Source organism: Somniosus microcephalus, chromosome 8, assembly GCF_052327205.1.
Source record: "Somniosus microcephalus isolate GS21.2 chromosome 8, FLI_Smic_1.0, whole genome shotgun sequence".
Lineage (NCBI taxonomy): Eukaryota > Metazoa > Chordata > Chondrichthyes > Squaliformes > Somniosidae > Somniosus > Somniosus microcephalus.
The window spans coordinates 1748868-1770842 of NC_140994.1; the positions used below are offsets into that span (position 1 = coordinate 1748868).

The 21975-nt window shown below is 47.7% G+C and overlaps 2 protein-coding genes across 9 annotated transcripts in view; both read left to right on the forward strand.

The window, feature by feature from the left end:
- Positions 1 to 21975, forward strand: part of LOC147113236 (polycomb group RING finger protein 6-like) — a 210386-nt gene that overhangs the window by 84196 nt on the left and 104215 nt on the right. The gene's annotated exons all lie outside the window — the stretch shown is intronic.
- LOC147113237 (mannosyl-oligosaccharide 1,2-alpha-mannosidase IB-like) overlaps positions 20701 to 21975 on the forward strand; it is a 70199-nt gene continuing 68924 nt past the window's right edge. The window contains exon 1 of one of the 2 annotated variants that reach the window (XM_085994092.1): positions 20701 to 21163. In XM_085994092.1, the coding sequence (XP_085850218.1) occupies positions 21147 to 21163 (17 nt within the window). In that variant the 5' untranslated portion in view covers positions 20701 to 21146. The remainder of the gene's footprint in view (positions 21164 to 21975) is intronic. The other variant, XM_085994091.1, reaches the window with a different exon arrangement.

Sequence of the window (21975 nt, forward strand, 5' to 3'; positions counted from 1 at the left end):
CTTTATATGCCCTTGTTTTTAGTCGAATACTATCCTTAATTTCTTTACTTAGCCACGGATGGCTGTCTTTTCTGCCCTTTTTAAATAAGGGTGTTACATTAGCAGTTTTCCAGTCTGCCGGGACCTCTGCCGAGTCCAGGGAGTTTTGGAAAATTATTACCAATGCATCCACAATCCCTACCGCCACTTCCCTCAAGACCCTAGGATGTAAGCCATCAGGTCCAGGTGATTTATCCGCCTTGAGTCCCATTATTTTACCGAGTACCACTTCCTTAGTGATTTTGATCGTGTTTAGCTCCTCCCCCCCTTTAGCCCCCTGTTTGTCCAGTGTTGGGATATTCTTAGTGTCTTCTACTGTAAAGACTGATGTAAAATATTCATTGTGTTTTTGCCATCTCCATATTTCCCACCATTAATTTCCCGGTCTCATCCTCTAAGGGACCAACATTTACTTTAGCCACCCTTTTTCTTTTTATATAACTATAAAAACTCTTACTATCTGTTTTTATATTTTTTGCTAATTTACTTTCATAATCTATCTTCCCTTTCTTAATCAATCTTTTTGTTATTTTTTGCTGTCTTTTAAAGTTTTCCCAATCCTCTATCCTCCCACTAGATTTGGCTACCTTTATATGCCCTTGTTTTTAGTCGAATACTATCCTTAATTTCTTTACTTAGCCATGGATGGCTGTCTTTTCTTTTACACCCTTTTCTTCTCAGTGGAATATTTTTTTTTTGGAAGTTGTAAAATAACTCCTTAAATGTACACCACTGATCATGTATCGTCTTACCCTTTAATCTATTTTCCCAATCCACTCTACTCAATTCCGCTCTCATACCTTCACAGTCTCCTTTATTCAAGCTTAGCATGCTTGTTTGAGATCCAACCTTCTCCCCCTCTAATTGAATATGGAATTCAACCATGTTATGGTCACTCATTCCAAGGGGATCCTTTACTAGGACATTTTTAATTAATCCTGTCTCATTACACAGGACCAGATCTAAGGTTGCTTGCCCCCTGGTCGGTTCAGTTACATACTGCTCAAGAAACCCATCCCTAATACACTCAATGAACTCATCCTCAAGGCAGCCCTGCCCAATTTGATTTCTCCAATTAATATGATAGTTAAAATCCCCCATAATTATAGATGTTCCCTTATTACAAGCCTCAACTATTTCCTGATTGATACTCCGTCCAACAGAGTTGCCACTGTTCGGAGGCCTATAGACTACGCCCACTAGTTTTTTTCCCCCTTATTATTCCTTACCTCCACCCAAACTGTTTCATTATCCTGATCTTTTGACCCAATATCATTTCTCTGTATTAGTGATTCCTTCCTTTATTAACATAGCCACCCCACCTCCCCTTCCTTCCTGCCTGTCCTTCCTGATCGTTAAATAACCTGGTATGTTTAATTCCCAGGCATTGTCACCCTGCAGCCATGTTTCTGTAATGGCCACAAGATCATACCCATATGTAGTTATTTGTGCCATTAACTCGTCTATTTTGTTACAAATGCTACGTGCATTCAGATAGAGAACTTTCAAAGATGTTTTGTGACACTTAGTTCCTGCTTTTGCCCTTTTTATTACTTTACCTTTTACTCCATACCTTCTGCCCCTTCCTGACATGCTCTGGTTTTTAATTTCCCCACTGCTACCTAAGTCTATGACCTTCTCTGTTGTCATTTTTATTATTTGCTCTCTAGGAACCTCCCCCCCACTAGTTAGTTTAAAGCCCTCTCTACAGCCCTAGTTATATGATCCGCCAGGACTCTAGTCCCAGCACTGGCCAAGTGAAGCCCGTCCCGACGGAACAGCTCCCTCCTGCCCCAGTACTGGTGCCAGTGTCCCAGGAAGCAAAACCCATTTCTCCCACACCAGTCTTTGAGCCACGCATTTAACTTTCTAATTTTATTTGTCCAAGCCAAATTCGCTCGTGGCTCAGGTAATAATCCTTTGTGGTTCTGCTTTTTAATTTGGCCCCTAGCTGCTCAAACTCCCTCAGCAGAACCTCCTTCCTTGTCCTATCTATGTCGTTGGTACCAACATGGACCACGACAACTGGATCCTCCCCCTCCCACTCCAAATTTCTCTCCAGTCCAGAGGAGATGTCCTTAACCCTGGCACCGGGCAGGCAACATAGCCTTCGGGACTCTCGCTCTCGGCTGCAAAGAACTCTATCTATCCCCCTAACGATACTATCCCCTACCACTACAACATTTCTTTTAACTCCCCCCACTTGAATGGCCCCCTGCTCCACGGTGCTGTGGCCAGGTTGCTCATCCTCCCTGCAGTCCCTGCTCCTGTCCCCACAGGGAGTAAGAGCCTCGAACCTGTTGGACAAGTGCAAGGGCTGCGGCTCCTCCAACACTACCTCCTGGATCCCCGTACCTGCCTCACTTCTAGTCACACCATCCTGACCCTGGCCACGGGCTACATCTGAATTCATTAATCTAATTGGTGTGACTACCTCGTGATGCACAGAGTCCAGGTAACTCTCCCCCTCCCTGATGTGTCTCAGTGTTTGAAGCTCGGACTCCAGCTCTTCAACACGGAGCCGGAGTTCCTCGAGCAGCCAACACTTACTGCAAATGTGATCACTGTGAACATCAATGGTGTTCACCAGCTCCCACATATTGCAGCAGTAACACATCACCTGATCTCCCATTTCAGTCTCTCTGGAATTGTACTCCAATGAGAGTCGGTGTGTGTGGAACTGTACCCCAGTGAGAGTCAGTGTCTGTGGAACTGTACCCCGGTGAGAGTCAGTGTCTGTGGAACTGTACCCCAGTGAGAGTCAGTGTCTGTGGGACTGTACCCCAGTGAGAGTCAGTGTCTGTGGAACTGTACCCCAGTGAGAGTCAGTGTCTGTGGGACCTGTACCCCAGTGAGAGTCAGTGTCTGTGGGACCTGTACCCCAGTGAGAGTCAGTGTCTGTGGGACCTGTACCCCAGTGAGAGTCAGTGTCTGTGGGACCTGTACCCCAGTGAGAGTCAGTGTCTGTGGAACTGTACCCCAGTGAGAGTCAGTGTCTGTGGACCTGTACCCCAGTGAGAGTCAGTGTCTGTGGAACCCGTACCCCAGTGAGAGTCAGTGTCTGTGGAACTGTACCCCAGTGAGAGTCAGTGTCTGTGGGACCTGTACCCCAGTGAGAGTCAGTGTCTGTGGAACTGTACCCCAGTGAGAGTCAGTGTCTGTGGGACTGTACCCCAGTGAGAGTCAGTGTCTGTGGAACTGTACCCCAGTGAGAGTCAGTGTCTGTGGAACTGTACCCCAGTGAGAGTCAGTGTCCAAGAATGTGAACAGAAAACCGCCTTCACAGCCAAATGAGTTTTAGTTGAACAAACCGTAGTGATCACCACACTGGGTGTGAATGGGCCAGTACACAATGTAGGCTTGCCTTATGAGAGGGTTGAACAGTGAACAAGATACTCGACTGTAGAGGAGTCCAAGGCCAAGATTAGGCACAGCCTGCAGTCTTAAATAAGAGCCATCTGCTCTCTGAGTGCTTCACTGCCAGCTCCTGCTGTTCATAACTTCCAGCTGGACTGGAAACCTTTTCTAATATTATCACAAGGCAAAGGCGGATGGGGTACTTTGCATGTGTCGCAACCCTGATGTCAGAGAGTGTGCGGTGTAGCACTGGAACTATTGAACTAGCAAGGAACCCTTGTTGGTTTTTGCAATTGATGTAAACGCAGTTTGTCCCGGGACTGGCCCTGTTTATACCTGTACTAAAGGTGCCTGTCCTGGGGCAGGTATGATTTAGGCCACTTGGACAAACTGAGTCCTGAGTCTTCAGATGCAAGGAAATGGGAAACTGCATCAAAGGTTGTGAAAATCTCCGCCCATGTTGTACACTGCCTGTATCTTTTCCACTGGCCCTTACTCTGTGCCCAGCGTAAACCGTGCACAGTTTCTGGTGATTATCACTGTCGACAGTGACAGCACAGCCCTCACCATTGTCTGATCCCACACTATTTATCATTCCCATGTGCACAGGCAGCTTATTGATCTAGCCACAGTGTCTGGGAACAATTACATGATTCAATAATAAGCTCTGTTTTCCGTCTAAAGCTTTGTTTTGTTTGAAGATCTCATTAAGGAGAAATTTCTTCTGGAGAAAAAACAGACAGAGAGCCGGCAGCAGCAGCTGAGTCACTCTGTGCCTGCATTGACAGCTCCGTGTAGGTCACGCCACAATCGCCACTTCTCACACAGATCAGTAAAGACCGTCAAACTAGACAGCTATCGGGCAATGCCAAGCTTTGTTTTATTTTTCTCTCATGCCACCTCTGCTGACTGTCTCCATCTCCTTCACCCTCCTTGCCTCTCCCCCCCTCTCTCTCTCTCTCTCTCCCCCCCCTCTCTCTCTCTCTCCCCCCCTCTCTCTCTCTCTCTCTCTCTCTCTCCCCCCCTCTCTCTCTCTCTCTCTCTCTCCCCCCTCTCTCTCTCTCCCCCCCTCTCTCTCTCTCTCTCCCCTCTCTCCTCTCTCCCCCCCTCTCTCTCTCCCCCTCTCCCCCCCTCTCTCTCTCTCTCTCCCCCCTCTCTCTCTCTCTCCCCCCTTCTCTCTCTCTCTCCCCCCTTCTCTCTCTCTCTCCCCCCCTCTCTCTCTCTCCCCCCCCCTCTCTCTCTCTCCCCCCCCTCTCCCACAATTCACAATTCAAATCGCTTTATTGGCATGATAAGTTACATCTTATGTTGCCAAAGCATCAAAATACATTTATGGTTTAGCACATAAACGCAGTTCTATTCATACAGTGTATAAACAGGTATATCTCTGAGTGTATAAATATACATTCGCATTGTTTATATATATTCTTTTCTTAGTTTACTGGTTGTCGCTCTGTTCATGGCAAGCTGTAACATAGTGTGCCGCCAGTGTTATACAGCTTCTCTCCTCTCCCAGTAGGAATGGGAGTTTTTGGTTGTCATTCAGATTTCTGAAATCAGGGCATATTTGTGAGAATTTTTGGTAGAAATTCTCCCTGATGCCCTGATATTTTCCACAAGCTGTGAGGAAGTGCATCTCTGTCTCCACCACTCCCTGACTGCAGTGAGAGCAAATCCTGTCCTCTCTTGGCAGCCTGGTCTGCCTGTGTCTGCCTTTTTCGATCGCTAGGCTATGTTCGCTAAGTCTGTACCTTGTCAAGGTTCTTCTCAGTTTGTTATCCTTTACCATGGTCAGGTAATCAGCTATGTTGTATTGTCTGTTTAGGGCCAAGTAGCAATTGAGTTTGCTTTGGGTTTTTGTTTCTGCCCAATATGTCAGATATTTTTCCTTTTGCTTAGCGACGATTGTGTTGGGTCGAATTCTTTGTGTTACCCTGTCACTGTCCTGGGGCTGGTTATTGTTAGTATTGTTAGTAGTTACTTCACTGAGTCCCAGGACTAGTTGACTGAGGGTATTCTTCTTTATGGTCAACTCTTGGCATTTCAGGGCGTCGTAGTGATAGCATTGGGGATTGCTCATTTGTAGGTGATTCCAAAATTTGGTGGCTCTTTTTTGGATAGTGATTATTAATGGATATTGGCCTAGTTCCGCCCTGCATGCATTGTTTACTGTTTTCCTTTGAGTCCGGAGGATACTTTTACAGAATTCTGCATGTAGGATCTCAATTGGGTGTTTGTCCCATTTTGCAAATTCTTGTTGAGTTAGCGGTCCCCATACCTCACTGCCATAGAGCGCAATTGGTTCAATTACTGATTTGAAAATTTTGAGCCAAATGCTAATTGGGATTTCTATTTGGATTGATTTTTTGATGGCATAGAAAGCCCTTCTTGCTTTCTCTTTCAGTTCATTCACAGCCAGTTTGAAGTTTCCCGTAGAACTGATTTTTAAGCCCAAGTATGTGTAGTTAGTGGTTTGTTCAATTTTGGTTGTTCCTACTGTGAAATTTATTTTGGGTCCCTGATGTTTGGATCTTTGCTGGAACGCAAGGACTTTGGTTTTTTGGGGATTTATTGTCAGGGCCCAAGTCTGGCAGTACGACTCCAGCAGGTCCAGGTTTTGCTGTAGCCCCTCTTTAGTAGGTGACAGCAGAACCAGGTCGTCTGCATAGAGGAGGAATTTAACCTTGGATTCATATAGGGTGAGGCCGGGTGCTGTAGATTGTTCAAGCAGTTTTGCCAATCCATTTATGTAAATATTAAAGAGTGTCGGTGAGATTGGCGAGCCCTGCGTCACCCCCCGCCCCTGTGGGAAGTATTTTGTTTGTTTGTCTCCAATTTTAACTGCACATTTGTTGTTTGTATACATTGATTTAATTACATCATATGTTTTCCCTCCTACCCCACTTTCGATAAGTTTCAGGAATAAACCGTCATGCCAGATGGAGTCGAAAGCCTTCTGGAAATCTACAAAGCATGCGTAGATTTTGCTTTTGTTATGGTGAACGTGTTTGTCAATTAGGGTCTGTAGGGTGAAGATATGGTCGGATGTTCTATAGTTTGGCAGGAATCCAATTTGGCTTTTACTCAAGACATTGTGCTCCTCAAGGAAGTTTATAAGTCTTTTGTTTATGATGCTACAGAATACCTTCCCCAGGTTACTGTTTACACAGATGCCTCGATAGTTGTTTGGGTCGATTTTGTCCCCACTTTTGTATATGGGCGTTATGAGTCCTTTGTTCCAGATATCAGGGAAATAACCGACACTCAGAACCAAGTTGAAGAGTTTTAGGATAGCCAGTTTCATTTTGTTGTCTGTGTGTTTAATCATCTCGTTTAGTATGCCGTCTGTCCCGCAGGCTTTTCCTGGTCGCAGGTCCTTGAGTTTTTCAAGAAGTTCTTTTTCTGTTATTATGGCGTCCAGCGGGTTTTGGTTATCTTTTATGGCCATTTCTAGCTTTTCCAGTTTTTTGCATATTTGGTGTTGCTCTGGTCTTAGTGTGTTTTTCTGGTATAATTTTTCAAAGTGGTTTACCCATGTGTCCCCATTTTGAATGGCCAAATCGTCGTGTTGTTTTTTGTGTAGTGTTTTCAAGTTTTCCCAGAAACAATTGGAATCAATGGATTCCTCCATGGAGCTGAGTGTATTCTTAATATATTGCTCTTTTTTGGTTCTGAGTGTGTTTCTGTATTGTGTTAGTGTCTGACAATAAGTAAGGCGTAGTTCCTCGTTTTCTGGATGTCTGTGTTTTTGGTTTGATATTTTTCTAAGTTTTTTCCTCATGTTATGGCAATCTCGGTCAAACCATTTTTCATAGTTTTTTGTTTTGGGTTTGTTCTTGCGAGCTTTCAAGTTTGCATTTGTTGCCAAATTATCAAAAATATTGTTTAGTTTACTAACTGCCCGGTTTACGCCTTCTTTATTGTGAGTGTATATGTTATCCAGAAAGGTGTCTAAGAGAGCTTGAGTTGATGCATTGCTAATTGTTTTCTGGTATTTTTCCGTGTCGTTTTTGGCCCATCTGTACGATTTTTTGGTGTTGTACAGTTTACTGGGTTGTGTTTCTATGTTGTTTGTTTCTGTCTTTTTGAGGAACATAGTAATTTGACTGTGATCTGACAGTGTTGTTTGTGGTTTGACTGTGAATGCTCTGAAAGAAGATGGGTCTAAGTCTGTAATCATATAGTCTACTGTGCTGCAGGCAAGAGGTGAGCAATAGGTCGATCTTCCTAGGAGGTCTCCTATGAACCTACCATTGACAATGTACAGACCCAGGTTTCGACAGAGCTGTAGTAGCTGTTTACCGTTGGTATTTGACTGCTTGTTGCAGTTATGCCTGTATGGAAGGGAAGGGATGTCAAAGTGGTTATTCCCGAAAATGTAATTGTTTCCCTGATTATTGGTAAAGTCTGGTTCTTCGCCCGTTCTTGAATTGAGGTCCCCACAGATCAACACGTTCCCCTGGGCCTGGTATTGGATAATTTCCCCCTCCATGTTGGAGAAGGTGTCCTCTTTGTAGTACGGGGAATCGATTGGAGGGATATAAAGTGCGCAAATGTAAACATCTTGGGTGTTTGAGATAATCTCCCTCTCAAGTTTGAGCCACATATGGTTTTTGCCCTTTTTTATAAATTTGATGTAATTCTTAAGTTCTGTTTTAAACCAGATCAGTATGCCTCCGGAGTCTCTGCTTTGGGTTACACTTGGTAATTTATTGGAGGGGACCACCAGCTCAGTGTACCCTTGGGGACAGCCGGTGTGTCCTTTTCCTTTATACCAAGTTTCCTGTAAAATGATAATATCTAGGTCTTTAGTTTCATCTATGAACTCTGGGGTCCTACTTTTCACTTCTCGCAGTGAAGAGCGTAGACCTTGGATATTCCAGGTCGAAATATATAAGGATTTCATGTTAAGTTTGATCTTTTACTATGATAGGTTAAAGAGTGGTACGTGTTTGTCGTGTCTAAGTGTGGGAAAAAAAAGATCACATCAGTTGTCTACAAAAGTTAATACAATTTGGTTACAGTTCTTTCTATTAATTAGTCCTTGATCCATAAGGCGGAAGTAGATGCTGCTGCACATCTGCTTATTGTCTCTTAATGGATTGTCTCTGTCTGAGGTATTGCGTACGTCCTGTGCATCTCTCCCTCTGTCTGGCTGGGAGCAGTCCTATTCCCCTGTGGGACAGGAGTGGTGCAGGTCTGATATTGTTGTTTTGCATGGGGATCCTCTCTGGTCTCGGTTAGTGTGTTGGTGGTCCTTGTAGTGTTCCTGATATGTACCCCGCTGATCTCTGGTGGTCGGGGGGGGGTCCTCTTGGAGTCTGGGTATGGACCCGGTTAAAAGCGACGTCCTTCAGGGCTTTAGCAAAGATCGATATTCTTTGCCTTTGGATGTGGACGTGGTCGTAAAGACATTCCTCATCGAGGGTGGGGTGTTGGGCCAGGTGTACGTTGTGGTTTGATTCGCAGTCTCTTGCTATGCTGGCATTTATCTCATGAATTGTGTTGTTGTTGAAGTCTGTTCTCGGCAATATTGTGGAAACAGTGATTCTAGTGTTTGGAAATGTACTGCTTGCTTTCCTAATCATTGCTCTGAGCGATGTTGCTACTTCTTTCTGTTGGGTCTTTAGGTCATTTGTGCCCGTGTGTATTATTATGTGTTGGGGGGAGCCTAATCTGGCTTTGGTCAGCCATCCCATGGCTCTGTTTGTTGTTGGGCACCAGATCTTTTCTACTTTACTTCTAGGGAATAGCTTTTTCTCCCATAGAAATTTCCCATTTGAGTCTGAGTATTACGACGTCAGCCTTGTTTGTGTTTACTGTCTGGTGGCTTTCGCTTGGACTCATAGTGTGTGTGCTGGGCTGGGGTGTCTGGTGTGTGCGTACCTCTTGTGAGCGGTCCCGCTTGTGGTTCCACGGTGGTGGGGGAAGATTGCGAATCAGTATGCTGGTCGGTCTGTGTGGCACCCCTTGTATTGTGTGTCTGTTGCTTTTGTTCCGTGTGGGAGTGCAGCCGTTCCGTCCGGCTCTGTCTTGTCTTATCTTCTAGCCTCTGGTTGCTGGTCTAATGGTGTTATCTCTCCTCTATGGCTCTCTTCTTTTTCCTGCAGCTCTTTCACCTGATTCCTAAGTAGATTCACCTGGTTCTCAAGTAGCTTCAGCTCTCTCTTGTGTCTCTCCCTCTCCTGATTTTGATCGTCATTCATTTTGAGGAAGTCCTCTCTAAGTTTAACCATCTCTATCTCTAATTGATTAAATTTATCTTTTGGTTGTATCTGGCTGTGTGATCCCGGGGTATGTGTCTGGTCGGCCCTGGAAGGCTCACTCACTTCCTGGCTAGGCTGGTCTCGCACCTGGAGGGCTCACTCACTTCCTGGCTATGCTGCTCTTCTCTTGGTGAGCTGGGAATGGTAGGGGACTATGTGTGGCTTCCTCCTGGTAGTTATGCTGGGGTTTGTCAGTTGTATCGTGTGGCTGTGGTTCCCCGGGGTTAGTGTCTGGTTTGAACTGTGTGGCTCGTTCACCTCCTACCAGGCAGATTTTCTCCTGTAAGTTGTCAATGTTGGGGGGAGTGCGTGGCCACTCTGGGGCTGTTCCTTCCCCCCTTAGTTAATTTTTTCAGTGTCCTGAAGGCCGTTGCAAATTTGTCGAGGTTGCCTTGCACTAATATTGTTCCGGTATTGTACGCGTTGACCGTCGTAGTTGAACTGTCCCTTGTGTGTTAATTTTCATTATGGACCCCATTCGCGGTAATTTCTAGCTTAACATTGGTATAGTGTGATTTTATTGCTGTGATCCAAGCCACTGGCTGATCTGAGTAGAAAATGAGGTTACTTTTTGTCCCATTGTTGTAACAGTCAGCAAAAAGTGTTTCTGGTTTTTCTCTCATCTGCTCATGCTTGATCGCTTTCATAGCTTCTCTCTCTCTCCCCCCCCCCTCTCTCCCCTCTCTCTCTCCCCCCCCCTCTCCTCTCTCCCCCCCTCTCTCTCCCCCCCTCTCTCTCCCCCCTCTCTCCTCCCCCCCTCTCTCTCCCACTCCCCTCTCTCCCCCCTCTCTCTCCCCCCCTCTCTCTCTCCCCCTCTCTCTCTCCCCTCTCTCCCCTCTCTCCTCTCTCTCTCTCACTCTCCCCCCCTCTCTCTCATCTCCCCCCCTCTCTCTCTCTCCCCCCTCTCTCTCCCCCCCCCTCTCTCTCCCCCTCTCTCTCTCCCCCCTCCTCTCTCCCCCCCCTCTCTCTCCCCCCCTCTCTCCTCTCCCACCCTCTCTCTCTCCACCCCCTCTCTCTCCCCCCCTCTCTCTCACCCCCCACTCTCTCTCTCTCGCCCCCCCTCTCTCTCTCTCACCCACTCTCTCCCCCCTCTCACTCTCTACCCCTCTCCCCTCTCACTCAACCCCTCTCTCATCTCTCCCCCTTCTCCTCCCCCCCTCTGCTCTCTCCTCCCCCCCTCTGTCTCTCTCCCCCCCTCTCTCTCTCTCTCTTCTCCCCCCCTCTCTCTCTCTCCCCCCTCTCTCTCGTCTCTCTCCTCTCTCTCCCCCCTCTCTCTCTCCCCCTCTCTCTCTCCCACCCCTCTCCTCCCCTCTCTCTCTCCCCTCTCTCGCTCCCCCCTCTCTCGTCCCCCCCCCTCACTCTCCCCCCCCTCTCTCTCACCCCCCCTCTCTCTCACCCCCCTCTCTCCCCACCCCTCTCTCTCCCCCCCTCTCTCTCACTCCCCCACTCTCTCTCTCCCCCCCTCTCTCTCTCCCCCCCTCTCTCTCTCCCCCTCTCTCTCTCCCCCACTCTCTCTCATCCCCTCTCTCTCCCCCCTCTCTCTCCCCCCTCTCTCTCCCCCTCTCTCTCCCCCCTCTCTCTCTCCCCTCTCTCTCTCACCCCTCTCTCTCCCCATCTCTCTCACCACCTCTCACTCCCCCCCTCTCTCTCCCCTCTCTCTCCCCCCCTCTCTCCTCTCCCCCCCTCTCTCTCCCCTCCCTCTCTCTCCCCCCCTCTCTCTCCCCCCTCTCCTCCCCCCTCTCTCTCCCCCTCTCTCTCCCCCCTCTCTCTCCCCCCCTCCTCTCCCCCCTCTCTCTCCCCCCCCTCTCTCTCTCCCCCTCTCTCTCCCCCCTCTCTCTCCCCCCTCTCTCTCCCCCCCTCTCTCTCCCCCCTCTCTCTCCCCCCTCTCTCCTCCCCCCTTCTCTCCCCCCTCTCTCTCCCCCTCTCTCTCTCTCTCTCTCTCTCTCCCCCTCCCCCCCTCTCTCTCTCTCTCTCTCTCCCCCTCCCCCTCTCTCTCTCTCTCTCCTCTCCCCTCCCCCTCTCTCTCTCTCTCTCTCTCTCACCCCCTCTCTCTCCCCCTCTCTCTCCCCCTCTCTCTCCCCCCCTCTCTCTCCCCCCTCTCTCCCCCCTCTCTCCCCCCCTCTCTCCCCCCCCCTCTCCTCCCCCCCCCCTCTCTCCCCCCCCTCTCTCCCCCTCTCTCTCCCCCCCCTCTCTCTCCCCCCCCTCTCTCTCCCCCCCCCCTCTCTCTCCCCCCCCCCTCTCTCTCCCCCCCCTCTCTCCTCCCCCCCCTCTCTCTCCCCCCCCCCTCTCTCTCTCTCTCTCTCTCCTCTCTCTCTCTCTCTCCTCCCCCTCTCTCTCTCTCTCTCCCTCCTCCCCCTCCCCCTCTCCTCTCTCTCTCTCTCTCTCTCTCTCTCTCCTCTCTCTCTCTCTCTCTCCTCTCTCCCCTCGCTCTCTCTCTCCCCTCGCGCTCTCTTTCACACCCCCCCCCTCTCACCCCGCTCTCCCTGGCTGCAGCCTGGTGCCGCAGACCTACCTGGCTGGCTGCGACCAAGAAATAGAGTTCAAAAATGGTAATCAGATCCTGCGTTAAATTGGGTAGAGCCTGAGGGAAATTCTGGCTTCCTTGTTTCCCGACTGCCTAAATTACACCACTCCCTCCCCATAAATATTGGGGCCCATAGAGTACATAAGTAAGGAAGTTATGCTAAACCTTTGTAAAACACTGGTTGTTAGCTGAAGTATTGTGGCCAATTCTGGACACCACACTTTAGGAATAATGTCAAGGTTTTAGAGAGGATGCAGAAGAAATTTATTAAAATGGTACCAGGGATGAAAGACTTCAGTTACGTGGAGAGACAATAGAAGCTGGGGTTGTTTTCTTTGGAGCAGAGAAGGTTAAAGAGAGATTTGATAGAGGTGTTCAAAATCATTAACAGTTTTGATAGAGTAAATAAGGAGAAACTGTTTCCAGTGGCAGAAGGGTCTGTAACCAGAGGAGACAGAATTAGGGTAATTGGGAAAAGAACCAGAGGCATCATAAGGAAAAAAATGTTTACACAGTGAGTTGTTGTGATCTAGAATGTACTGCTTGAAAAGGCAGTGGAAGCAGATTCAATAATAACTTTTAAAAGGGAATTAGATAAATACTTGAAAATGAAAAGTTTGCTGAGCTATTGGGAAAGAGCAGGGGAATGGACTATTTCGATAGCTCTTTGAAAGAGTCGGCAAATGCACGCTGGCCAAATGGCAGCCTCCTGTGCTGTATCATTCCATGATTCTTTTTTTAAATCAATTTATAATAGTTTCAGCAGTCAAACTAGAAACATTGCAGTAATTTTGACTTTGAAAGTAAATGTTGGCGATTGTAACACTGTCAAATAGACAATTTAATTGCTGATATCTTTTTATGGTGTGACAAATTTAAAATTTTGCAGCTTTTAAAGTAGAGGTTTATTTCTGGCTCTTAACATTTGCAGAAGTAAGTTTTTATAAGGTATTGTAATAGTTTTATTGAACAACTAAGACATGTTGTAGAATGTTGTAATGTTATTTGGGCGATCTGGGTTGAAATCCAGCTAGATTGACTGTACTAAATGAAAATAATTTTATGTAGTTTAATTTAGTTCCCATGAAAATGAAACAATATATGTAATGTAATTGCAAGGCACAGAATTCCTAACTGTCATTCAAAATTCAAACCGATTTAACAATCTCACTCTGAGAATCAAGATTCTAGTCTGACTATAGAACTAACCGTATCATTTAACTTAAACTTAAAACAAGAACTCAATTCTGTAATTGAGTTAATTCCCTTATGCTAGAATCTGCCCCATTTCTACTGCTTGGAGATACACAAGTGTTGTTGCTCTGAAGGTGTAAATCCTACTAATGTGAAGTCACATTTCCAATTTTGCAGGTCTAGCTGGGACCTTTCCCAATTTTGGGGAGATGTCCATGCAGGCTCAGCAATATGGTTAGCCAAATTGGTGGACCCAAAATCAAGTGCTGCCGGCAGGAGCTATTTACTTACTTCACTCCTTTTGTTGAATGCACCCAGTAAAGGTCCTAGTTTCATATTTTGTAAATAGATTCATATTTCTATAGTAAAGTGAGTATTTGATTTTATTCTCACTAAAGAACCTTCTCTCCCTTCTACCCACAATTCCACACACATTTACACACAAACATTCTGGTAAGTAGGCTTCAATGGAAATTGAGGATGTATTCAGCATTGAGTTTTGAAAGGTCAGAATGACTTCTGTAGAAAATAATTAGAAGGCAATTTATACCCCATGGGAATCCATTTTATAATCTGTACCTGCTCTGCCAGCTAGTAGCAACAATCTTAAATCATGCAGTTGAAGCATTAAATTGCTTTTAGTGCATCAGATTGACGGAGGAATAAAATAAGCAGCCTGATTAAATACTGGAAATTACCTGATGGTACATGGGATTTAGGCGCATTGTCAAGGATATTTAAGGAGAGCTCTAAGTCGGATTGATATGACCTCTACCATATCTGGCTAGGGAATGTTTGATGCTGTCACTGTATTTGGATTTAATGGCAGAATGGTTGTTTTGCAACACTGCTACCTAACTACTAAATTATCTATGATGAATAATATGTCTTTTGTTTAGGGTACAGATGGGGCAAAATGTCATTTTTGGTGGGCAGAATTCAGTTAGCCACTGTGCTAACCTTCTTGTGTTCTGCAAATTGTCAGCTTTATAGCACCTTTATCAAGTTAATATTATTTGAAAATTGATTCCATTATACTTTCAAACCTTTTTTTGTTTCTTTAGTTCTTCACCAGATACTGCAATTATGTAAATACAAAAAATATGGAATTAAAAGCAAGTTGATCCCCTCTGACTCCAGAGGAGCGTGTTTGCTCTGCTCCGATTTCTCCCCTTCCATTTCTATGGCTCACTATTCCATTAAGAATAACATATTTTGCTTGTAGCTCTTAAAACAGCTTTTTGAATTTAATAGAAAAACTTCAGCTGAAGCTAGGTTTATAGATTATTGTAGAAAGGATTTGCTTTTATATGGTTTTGCCTTGCTCTCCACTTCAATGCACTCGCTGATCTTTAGTGCCATTGCATTTTTTTTGCTGTGTATCTATCTTGCTCAGTACTTGCTCATTCGTAGTCTACAGGAATATGTTTTATTACTCGTGCAACGCTACGATAGCAGTGAATTCATTAAGCAACTGCTATTTAGATGTGTACTCATGTAATATGGTATCTCAGCCTCCTCCCTTCCTTCAATCCCAATTACTGGCAGCAAAGAATTTCCATTTTGCATTTCTAAAGAGGCTAGTAATAAAACGGGGAAAATGAAATCGCCATGATGCAGACCTCAGGTGAATGCTGCTGAGGTACTCAATTTGAAGGGATGCAGCAGTGCCACAATGCTACCATTTACACAAAAATATTGCAGACTTTATTTAAGAAAATATATTTCACTAGGATAAAGGTTCCCAGTGGCATATGATAGTGTCTATGTTTGGGAGCAATCCCTTCTATCTTCAGTGAAATTTTTGACTATTCTGCAATAATGGTGTAAAAAATACATAGTATTTTTACTGTTAAATATTTATTTTAGTATGTTAATGTCTGCCTTTCACTCATTAAATAATTTGCTTAGCATCAGAACTGCTCCAACTTATGCCCAGATAAAGTCTAACTTATTTTCTTACAGTTGAAGCATTGTTTTTTTTTCTTTCATTCTTGGTATGTGGGCATCACTCGCCTGGTATTTATCGCCCATCCGTAGTTGCTGTTGAGAAGGTGGTGATGGGTTGCCTTCATGAACCAGCTCTTGAATCCAGTTATACTAATCATTTTGGCCAGTAGCCCAACTGATTCCTATAACTGAGTGATTAGTTTAGGTGATTGCATTGCTCAGCAGTCCTTTCGATGAACAGTAAACAGCTAATAAATGAACTCCTTAGCTTATCATCCTGATGCACTACTCAGATTCTCTCCTGAAGACATGCAAATTTTGATACTTTTAATATTTTCTCATTCATTATAAGCTGAAGAGTGCTGCTTGGCACTCAGCATCACTTTAAACAGTTGATCTGTTCAGCAGTACAGCCATTGACTCACCCTTAGGATCCTCATGTTAACTCATTACCCCTTCATATGCCAACAGTGCAGATTAACAATATGTATACAACTGAGGCAATTATGGTTCAGCCATGGGGAAGAGATCACCACAATCAACTGCAGCGATTACTTCTATATACTTGCTGTGATATAGTATAGCAGGAGCTGTGGTTGTGTAAAGCAGATTTTGGTCATATAATTGAGCACTAAAAGTACTGATCAGTACATCTGTATTCTACTGTAACAATTAGTCTAATAACATGGAATTCATAATAACATTACCGGAAAAACATTGGTAAATCAACTGGCACTGGTGACCCTTTGGACCTCCAGGGATAGGCAAAACAAAGTACAACTACCCCCTGATGGACAATGAGAGGACTTGCATACCATAATTTAAGAAAATATCTCAATGGCCTAGAAATTCAGTTGGTTGCGCCAGCCGGTAGCGCCTTGGGAGGAGTAGATGTCGGGCGCTAGGCGGCTAGCGGCCGGGCGCAGCGCGATCTGCGCCTCTCCCCAACTTCACTCACGATTTAGCGGCGGCGCAAAGTCTTTGCGCGCGCTCAGCTGCGCGCGCAGATCCTGACGTCATTTCCTCGTGCAACGCCCTTTGTGCGCCCCAAACCGGAAATTCAGTCGCGACGCCCCATTGTGCGCCTGGCGCCCCTAGCGACTGGTAGAGTGGAACGGTGCTGAGTCGATGCGGGGGGCGCAAATTAAAGGGCACTCCTCCTGCACTATAAAAGGCTGCCATTTCGCAGCACTCCTTCTTGAGAGACGGATCTTTGCAGAGAGACCAAGGTAGAGAGCTTTCTGCTTTGGCTGAACACTCGGACAGGCACTTGTGGCTTCAGGCCACAGCTTTCCACTTGTCTTTGCCTTCATTGACATATCATTGTTTGCTAACATATTATGGGGGCTGCAATGGGTGCAAACGCTGGCTTTCTCCATTGCATCCAAAGGGCTCACAGACGCCGTGAGAGAGTGGCAGCCCTGGCTAGACGGAGAGGGGGCAACAGGCGTCGGGAAAGGAGGCCTTACCCACCCAGGGTATACCGCCAGCAGTTCTCCTATCTCAACATGTCTGACGAGCAGTGTGTTCGGAGGCTGCGATTCCGAAGGGAGGCGGTCACAGAGATCTGCCACCTGCTTGGCGGTGATCTGCAGCCACAGCTGAGGAGCAGGACGTCTCTGTCGGTGGCAGTGAAGGTGACGGTGGCTCTCAACTTCTATGCCACCGGCTCCTTCCAATCCGCTACTGGGGACATTTCCAACATCTCCCAGTTCGCCGTGCATTGCTGCATCCGCCAGGTGACCAATGCCTTTTTCAAAAGGAGATGTCAGTTCATCTCCTTCTCCATGGCCCTTGCCAAGCAGCAACAGCGTGCAATGGGCTTTGCAGCATTCGCGGGCTTCCCCATGGTGCAGGGCGCCATTGACTGCATGCATGTGGCTTTGCGGGCACCTCTGGAGAATTCCGAGGATTACCGCAACCGGAAGGGCTACCATTCGCTCAACATCCAGCTGGTGTGTGACCACAGGCAGCTCATCCTAGCTGTCAATGCCCGCTTTCCAGGCAGCAGCCACGATGCCTTCATCCTGCGCCAGACTTCTGTGGCAGACATGTTCCAGGCCCAGCCTCACCCATGAGGATGGCTTATCGGGGACAAAGGCTATCCTTTGTGTACCTGGCTGATGACCCCGCTCCGTGCGCCCAGCACCCCTGCTGAAGAGGGATACAACGATAGCCATCAAGCGACCAGGAACATCATAGAGCAAACAATCGGCGTCCTGAAGCAATGGTTCCGCTGTCTGGATCGTTCCAGTGGAGCCCTACAATATTCGCCGGAGCGAGTCTCCCATTTCGTGGTCGTTTGCTGCATGCTGCACAACCTGGCTATCCGCAGGACTCAGCCACTGCCACCAGAGATTGGAGGACCACCTGAGGAGGAGGAGGAGGAGGAGGAGGACCAGCACAGGAGGGAGGCAGAAAGTGCAAGGGCCGCCTGTCGCCGGCTTATTGAACGTCGGTTCTAGGCCCCCTCTCAGGGAATGGCTTGTGCCAATGTCAGCAGATGAATGTAGCCGCTCCACAAGCCCTCAGCCGAGCAGGGCAACCAGGACTTGACAAAAAAACCATGCACAGTGCAATTTAAGAACATTAATTTATTGCAAACCTCTGCCCTTCCCACATTACAACCTCATGTGGAGAAGCCCCCTCCAAAAACACAAAACTAACAGTCTCGGCCTTACAAAAACAAAGAAAGACACCAGTCTCGGCCTTACAAAAACAAAGAAAGACACCAGTCTCGGCCTTTCAACAACCACAAACCATTTGTGCAGACCTTCTACTTTTTGCCCTGCGAGGGCGATGCCTTTCGCATCCTTGCCTGGCCCCTGCCCGCCCTGCAGCAGCTCCTCAATGGGAGCCCAGTGGCTGCAGCAAGGCTGGGGGAAGGCTGCTGAGGGTCAGATGGCGAGACGGCAGATGCCCTTGGGGGTCGGCCTGCACCAGCTCTGGCCCTCGAGGGGCCGGTTGCTGACTGCTGCAACTCTGCTTGGGCGGCAGCAGTCTGTCCAGCGGCTCGTGGCAGCTGCAATGGCGGAGTGGCAGTGTCGGCTGCAGGAATGGTGCCAACCTGACAGATCGCAGGTGCTCGCTGGTCGCCTGATACAGTGGCACTCGCACGGGCCAGCACTGCAGCATGCGCAGCAAACAGCTGAAGAACAGACTGCTGGGCTGTTGCTGCGCGGCGAGTGCCCTGGCGATGCCTGGCTGATCCAGCGAGGGTGGCAGCAGTTAGTGCCCGTGTGGCCCTGGTCTGTGTCCGCATGACAACAGCCAGTGAATGGACGGCACGACTGAGCACTTGGCTCGAAGCCGCCTGTGCTGCCGCGAAGTCCTGTAGACTCCTGGCCTGTGCTGCACTGAATTGATCCAGACTCCTGGCCTGTGCTGCTCCAAATTGCTGCACACTCCTTGACAAAGACTCAATGGAGTCAGGCATCCTTGCCACTGCAGCCATGAGCTCATTGTGCCTGCGCTCAGCCTGGACGGCCATTTCCTCCAGGAGCCGCACCTCCTCTGCGCTGACCGTCGCAGGACTGGAGGCCGCACTCACCCTCTGGGGAGAAGTCCGCCGAGCTTCCCCACCCCTCCCGCGTTGCTGCAGGCCGCTGGGCCCCGGAGCTTCACTCTCCTCCGACCCCCCCGGCTCCCCTCCAGGGAAGACGTGTCCCCTTCATCGCCATGGGCTGGCGCGGCTGAGGGTGGCACTGATGGGCCGGCTTCCTCTTCCTCCTCCTCTAATTCGGAAGCGCTGACAGTGGCAGCTTGAGGGCCCGCCTCCTCACCTGGCGATTCACCATCTGAAAGCAGGAAGGCACAAGAGTAGCTTTAGAGTGAGGACAGGGCGGCAGCGAGGGAGGCATGAGTGCTGCCATGCACTGCATTGGTCGGACAGTGGCAAAGGATGCTGATCTGAGGCGCAAGTGGAACGAGAGAGGTCAAAAAGGTGATGCCCTTACCATTGGTGGCCAGAACAGGGTCGGCATCTCCACTGGCGACGGGGCCAATCAGCCGGCCTGCCATAATGCGCTCCACACGCTGGTCGAGGTCGGAGAGCTCTTTGACGTCAGGATGGCCTCCCCCGGTCTCAGTTCGTTTCCGCCGGTTGTGCGCCACCTTGGCCTGCAAGAGAAAGGACGGCCTCTAAGTACAGTGTGAAGCCCTGATCTTGTCTGCACTGCCTCCCATGGTCGAATAGCTTGTACAGTGTGAAGCCCTGATCTTGTCTGCAATGCCTCCCATGGTGGACTGGCCCTGACAGTGTGAAGCCCTGATCTTGTCTGCACTGCCTTCCATGGTCGAATAGCTTGTACAGTGTGTAAAGTGCTGAATGTGCAAGTGATTTTCATGCCAGTCCCATAGCTGCTGGATGAGGGCTGGCCATTAGGACTTTCAGGTCCCTTTGCCCATAAAGTGAGGTGCACATGCAGGGATGAGGAGGACACTGGAAAGGGTACTCACCCTGACAACCCGAGTGAGGTCGTTGAACTTTTTCCGACATTGCACAGGAGTCCTGGCAACCACGCTGTTGGAAGACACCCTGTTTGAGACCTCCCTCCAGGCTTTCCGGTAGGCGCTGGGCAGCGGCCTCTTGCCACCTTCTGGGAACAGAACATGGCGCCTGCGCTCCACTCCGCCAACCAGCACCCTCAGGTCACCGTCGCTGAAGCGCTGCGCTCTCTCCCTGGCCTTCTCCATAGCCCTGGGCGTTGTGCAGATGAAGCTGAAGTGGTCAGGCCTAGATTGAGGGCTGCAGTGTGCAGAGCGTGGCAGGCAAACAAATCCCCCCTCCCCCTTTAAGAGCTGACCGGCGCCAGAGTGTCTGCCGTCAATCAACAACTCGCCGCACCGGCGCTGCGCCCGGCCTCGGGGGTATCGCTCTGCACCGCCGGCTTAGCGCCTAAAGATAGTCGTGCATCGCCTGTTTTAGCGCAGCAGCAACCTCTTGGGGCGATGCGACTGAATATCAGCGAAGGTGGCGCGACTTTGCGCCGGGCGCAAACTTTAGCGGCCGCCCGACTTTAGCGCCCCAAAAGCGGCTATACTGAATTTCTAGGCCAATGTGTCTAGCTTTTTATTTCCAGCCCCAAGAAGGGAGATGACCTGCATGTTATCCCCATCTGTGCCATTTTGAGCTGGCTGAACAAGAGTTCAAGCAGATGGGCACATTCAGCTGGTCAGTTTGCCAACTAGGAGCTGATCATGTTTCAATGACGTGCACCAGGCCCATTATGGAGGATCTTTTCACTAAAGGGCTTCATAGCCCCAGCAGTGCTAAATACATCAGGACATGTTCCAAAGTCAGTTGCTGTTTGAACAAGAACCAAATGCAGACATTTGTGCTGTAGGAGGAAACAGCGGCTCACTTCCCGAGTAATACGCACACAATTGCTGTGTGCGTATTACTCCATACATGACCAAAGTTGTATTTAGCCCCGCTTATAATGGAGCAGGGCTGCTTGAAGCTTAACTCGCTAGATACTGTCCTCTTGCTTGAGATTGGGATAGAGAGCTGCCTGCGGGAATTTGCAACCATAAGGTGAATTATTACTTTCGGTGCGTGGGATCTAGACACCATCAGAGAGGGTTAACCTCTTCAGTTCACACGTGCCCCCATCAAGATTCCTTTGGATGATCTAATTATCCTAACAACTGTTGCTTTATTACTCCATTCCTTTAGTCTCTACAGTGTAAGTATGAAACAAGTGGAAGTTTTTTGATATTTTCATTTGCTTTTCCAGGTCTTTAAGCAGAAAGCTGCACAACTTGCTGAGAAGCTGCTGCCTTCTTTTAACACCCCCACAGGCATCCCTTGGGCAATGGTGAACCTGAAGAGGTGAGCTTGCATACCTAATGTTGCACATTACCCTGAATGGAAGAGCAAGGAAAGAATATGACTGCAGTTATACTGCCACTTTTGCTTCACTGGCCTCTAACTCTGCTGTGCATTAAAGTAGGAGGAATGAAATCTGCAGCAGTTAGAGGTTTCAGACCTGTTTTGCAGTTCATAGGTGGCAGTATAACTGTAGTCTCAAAGTACAGGTGTACAACAGGGCATTGGATGAATGCTCAGTAGAGGGAGTGAAAATCCCCTGCGGTACTATTAAAATTCTACATTATATTTTGTCCCTAAAGGCATGTATGTTCAGCAAGTTTCTTCTTTAAAAATAGACTTTCACTTTCAGTGCTTGATTTTGGTGGGATGTGTTTATGCATGAACGAATGTGCATGTTATCTTCATGCCTATGTCCTCCGTGCATGTGTGTTCTGGGACTGGAGCATGCTTTGCAAATGCTGAAAAGTTAGCAAATCTGAGCAGCAGCATATGTGACTATTGTGCATTCAAAACACAAACTGGCCTCAGATTGGTATGTACAATGTAACCACAGCCTAAGATTACAAATGTAGGGTGGCATATCTTCAAATATTCTGAGAATTGTAGGACATTGATTACTATTGTATGGAATGTACATGAATTATTTTACACTGCAGTTGTTGAATGGTTAAAATTAATATCTGGGTATAACTGACTCATTGACATGTTTACCATCAAACCGTCATTTGGTGTTTTTTTTAAAGATAAAGTATTATTCTTTCATGGAAGAATATGTAGAGACTAGTGTTTAACAGTGATATTTTTATCTATTA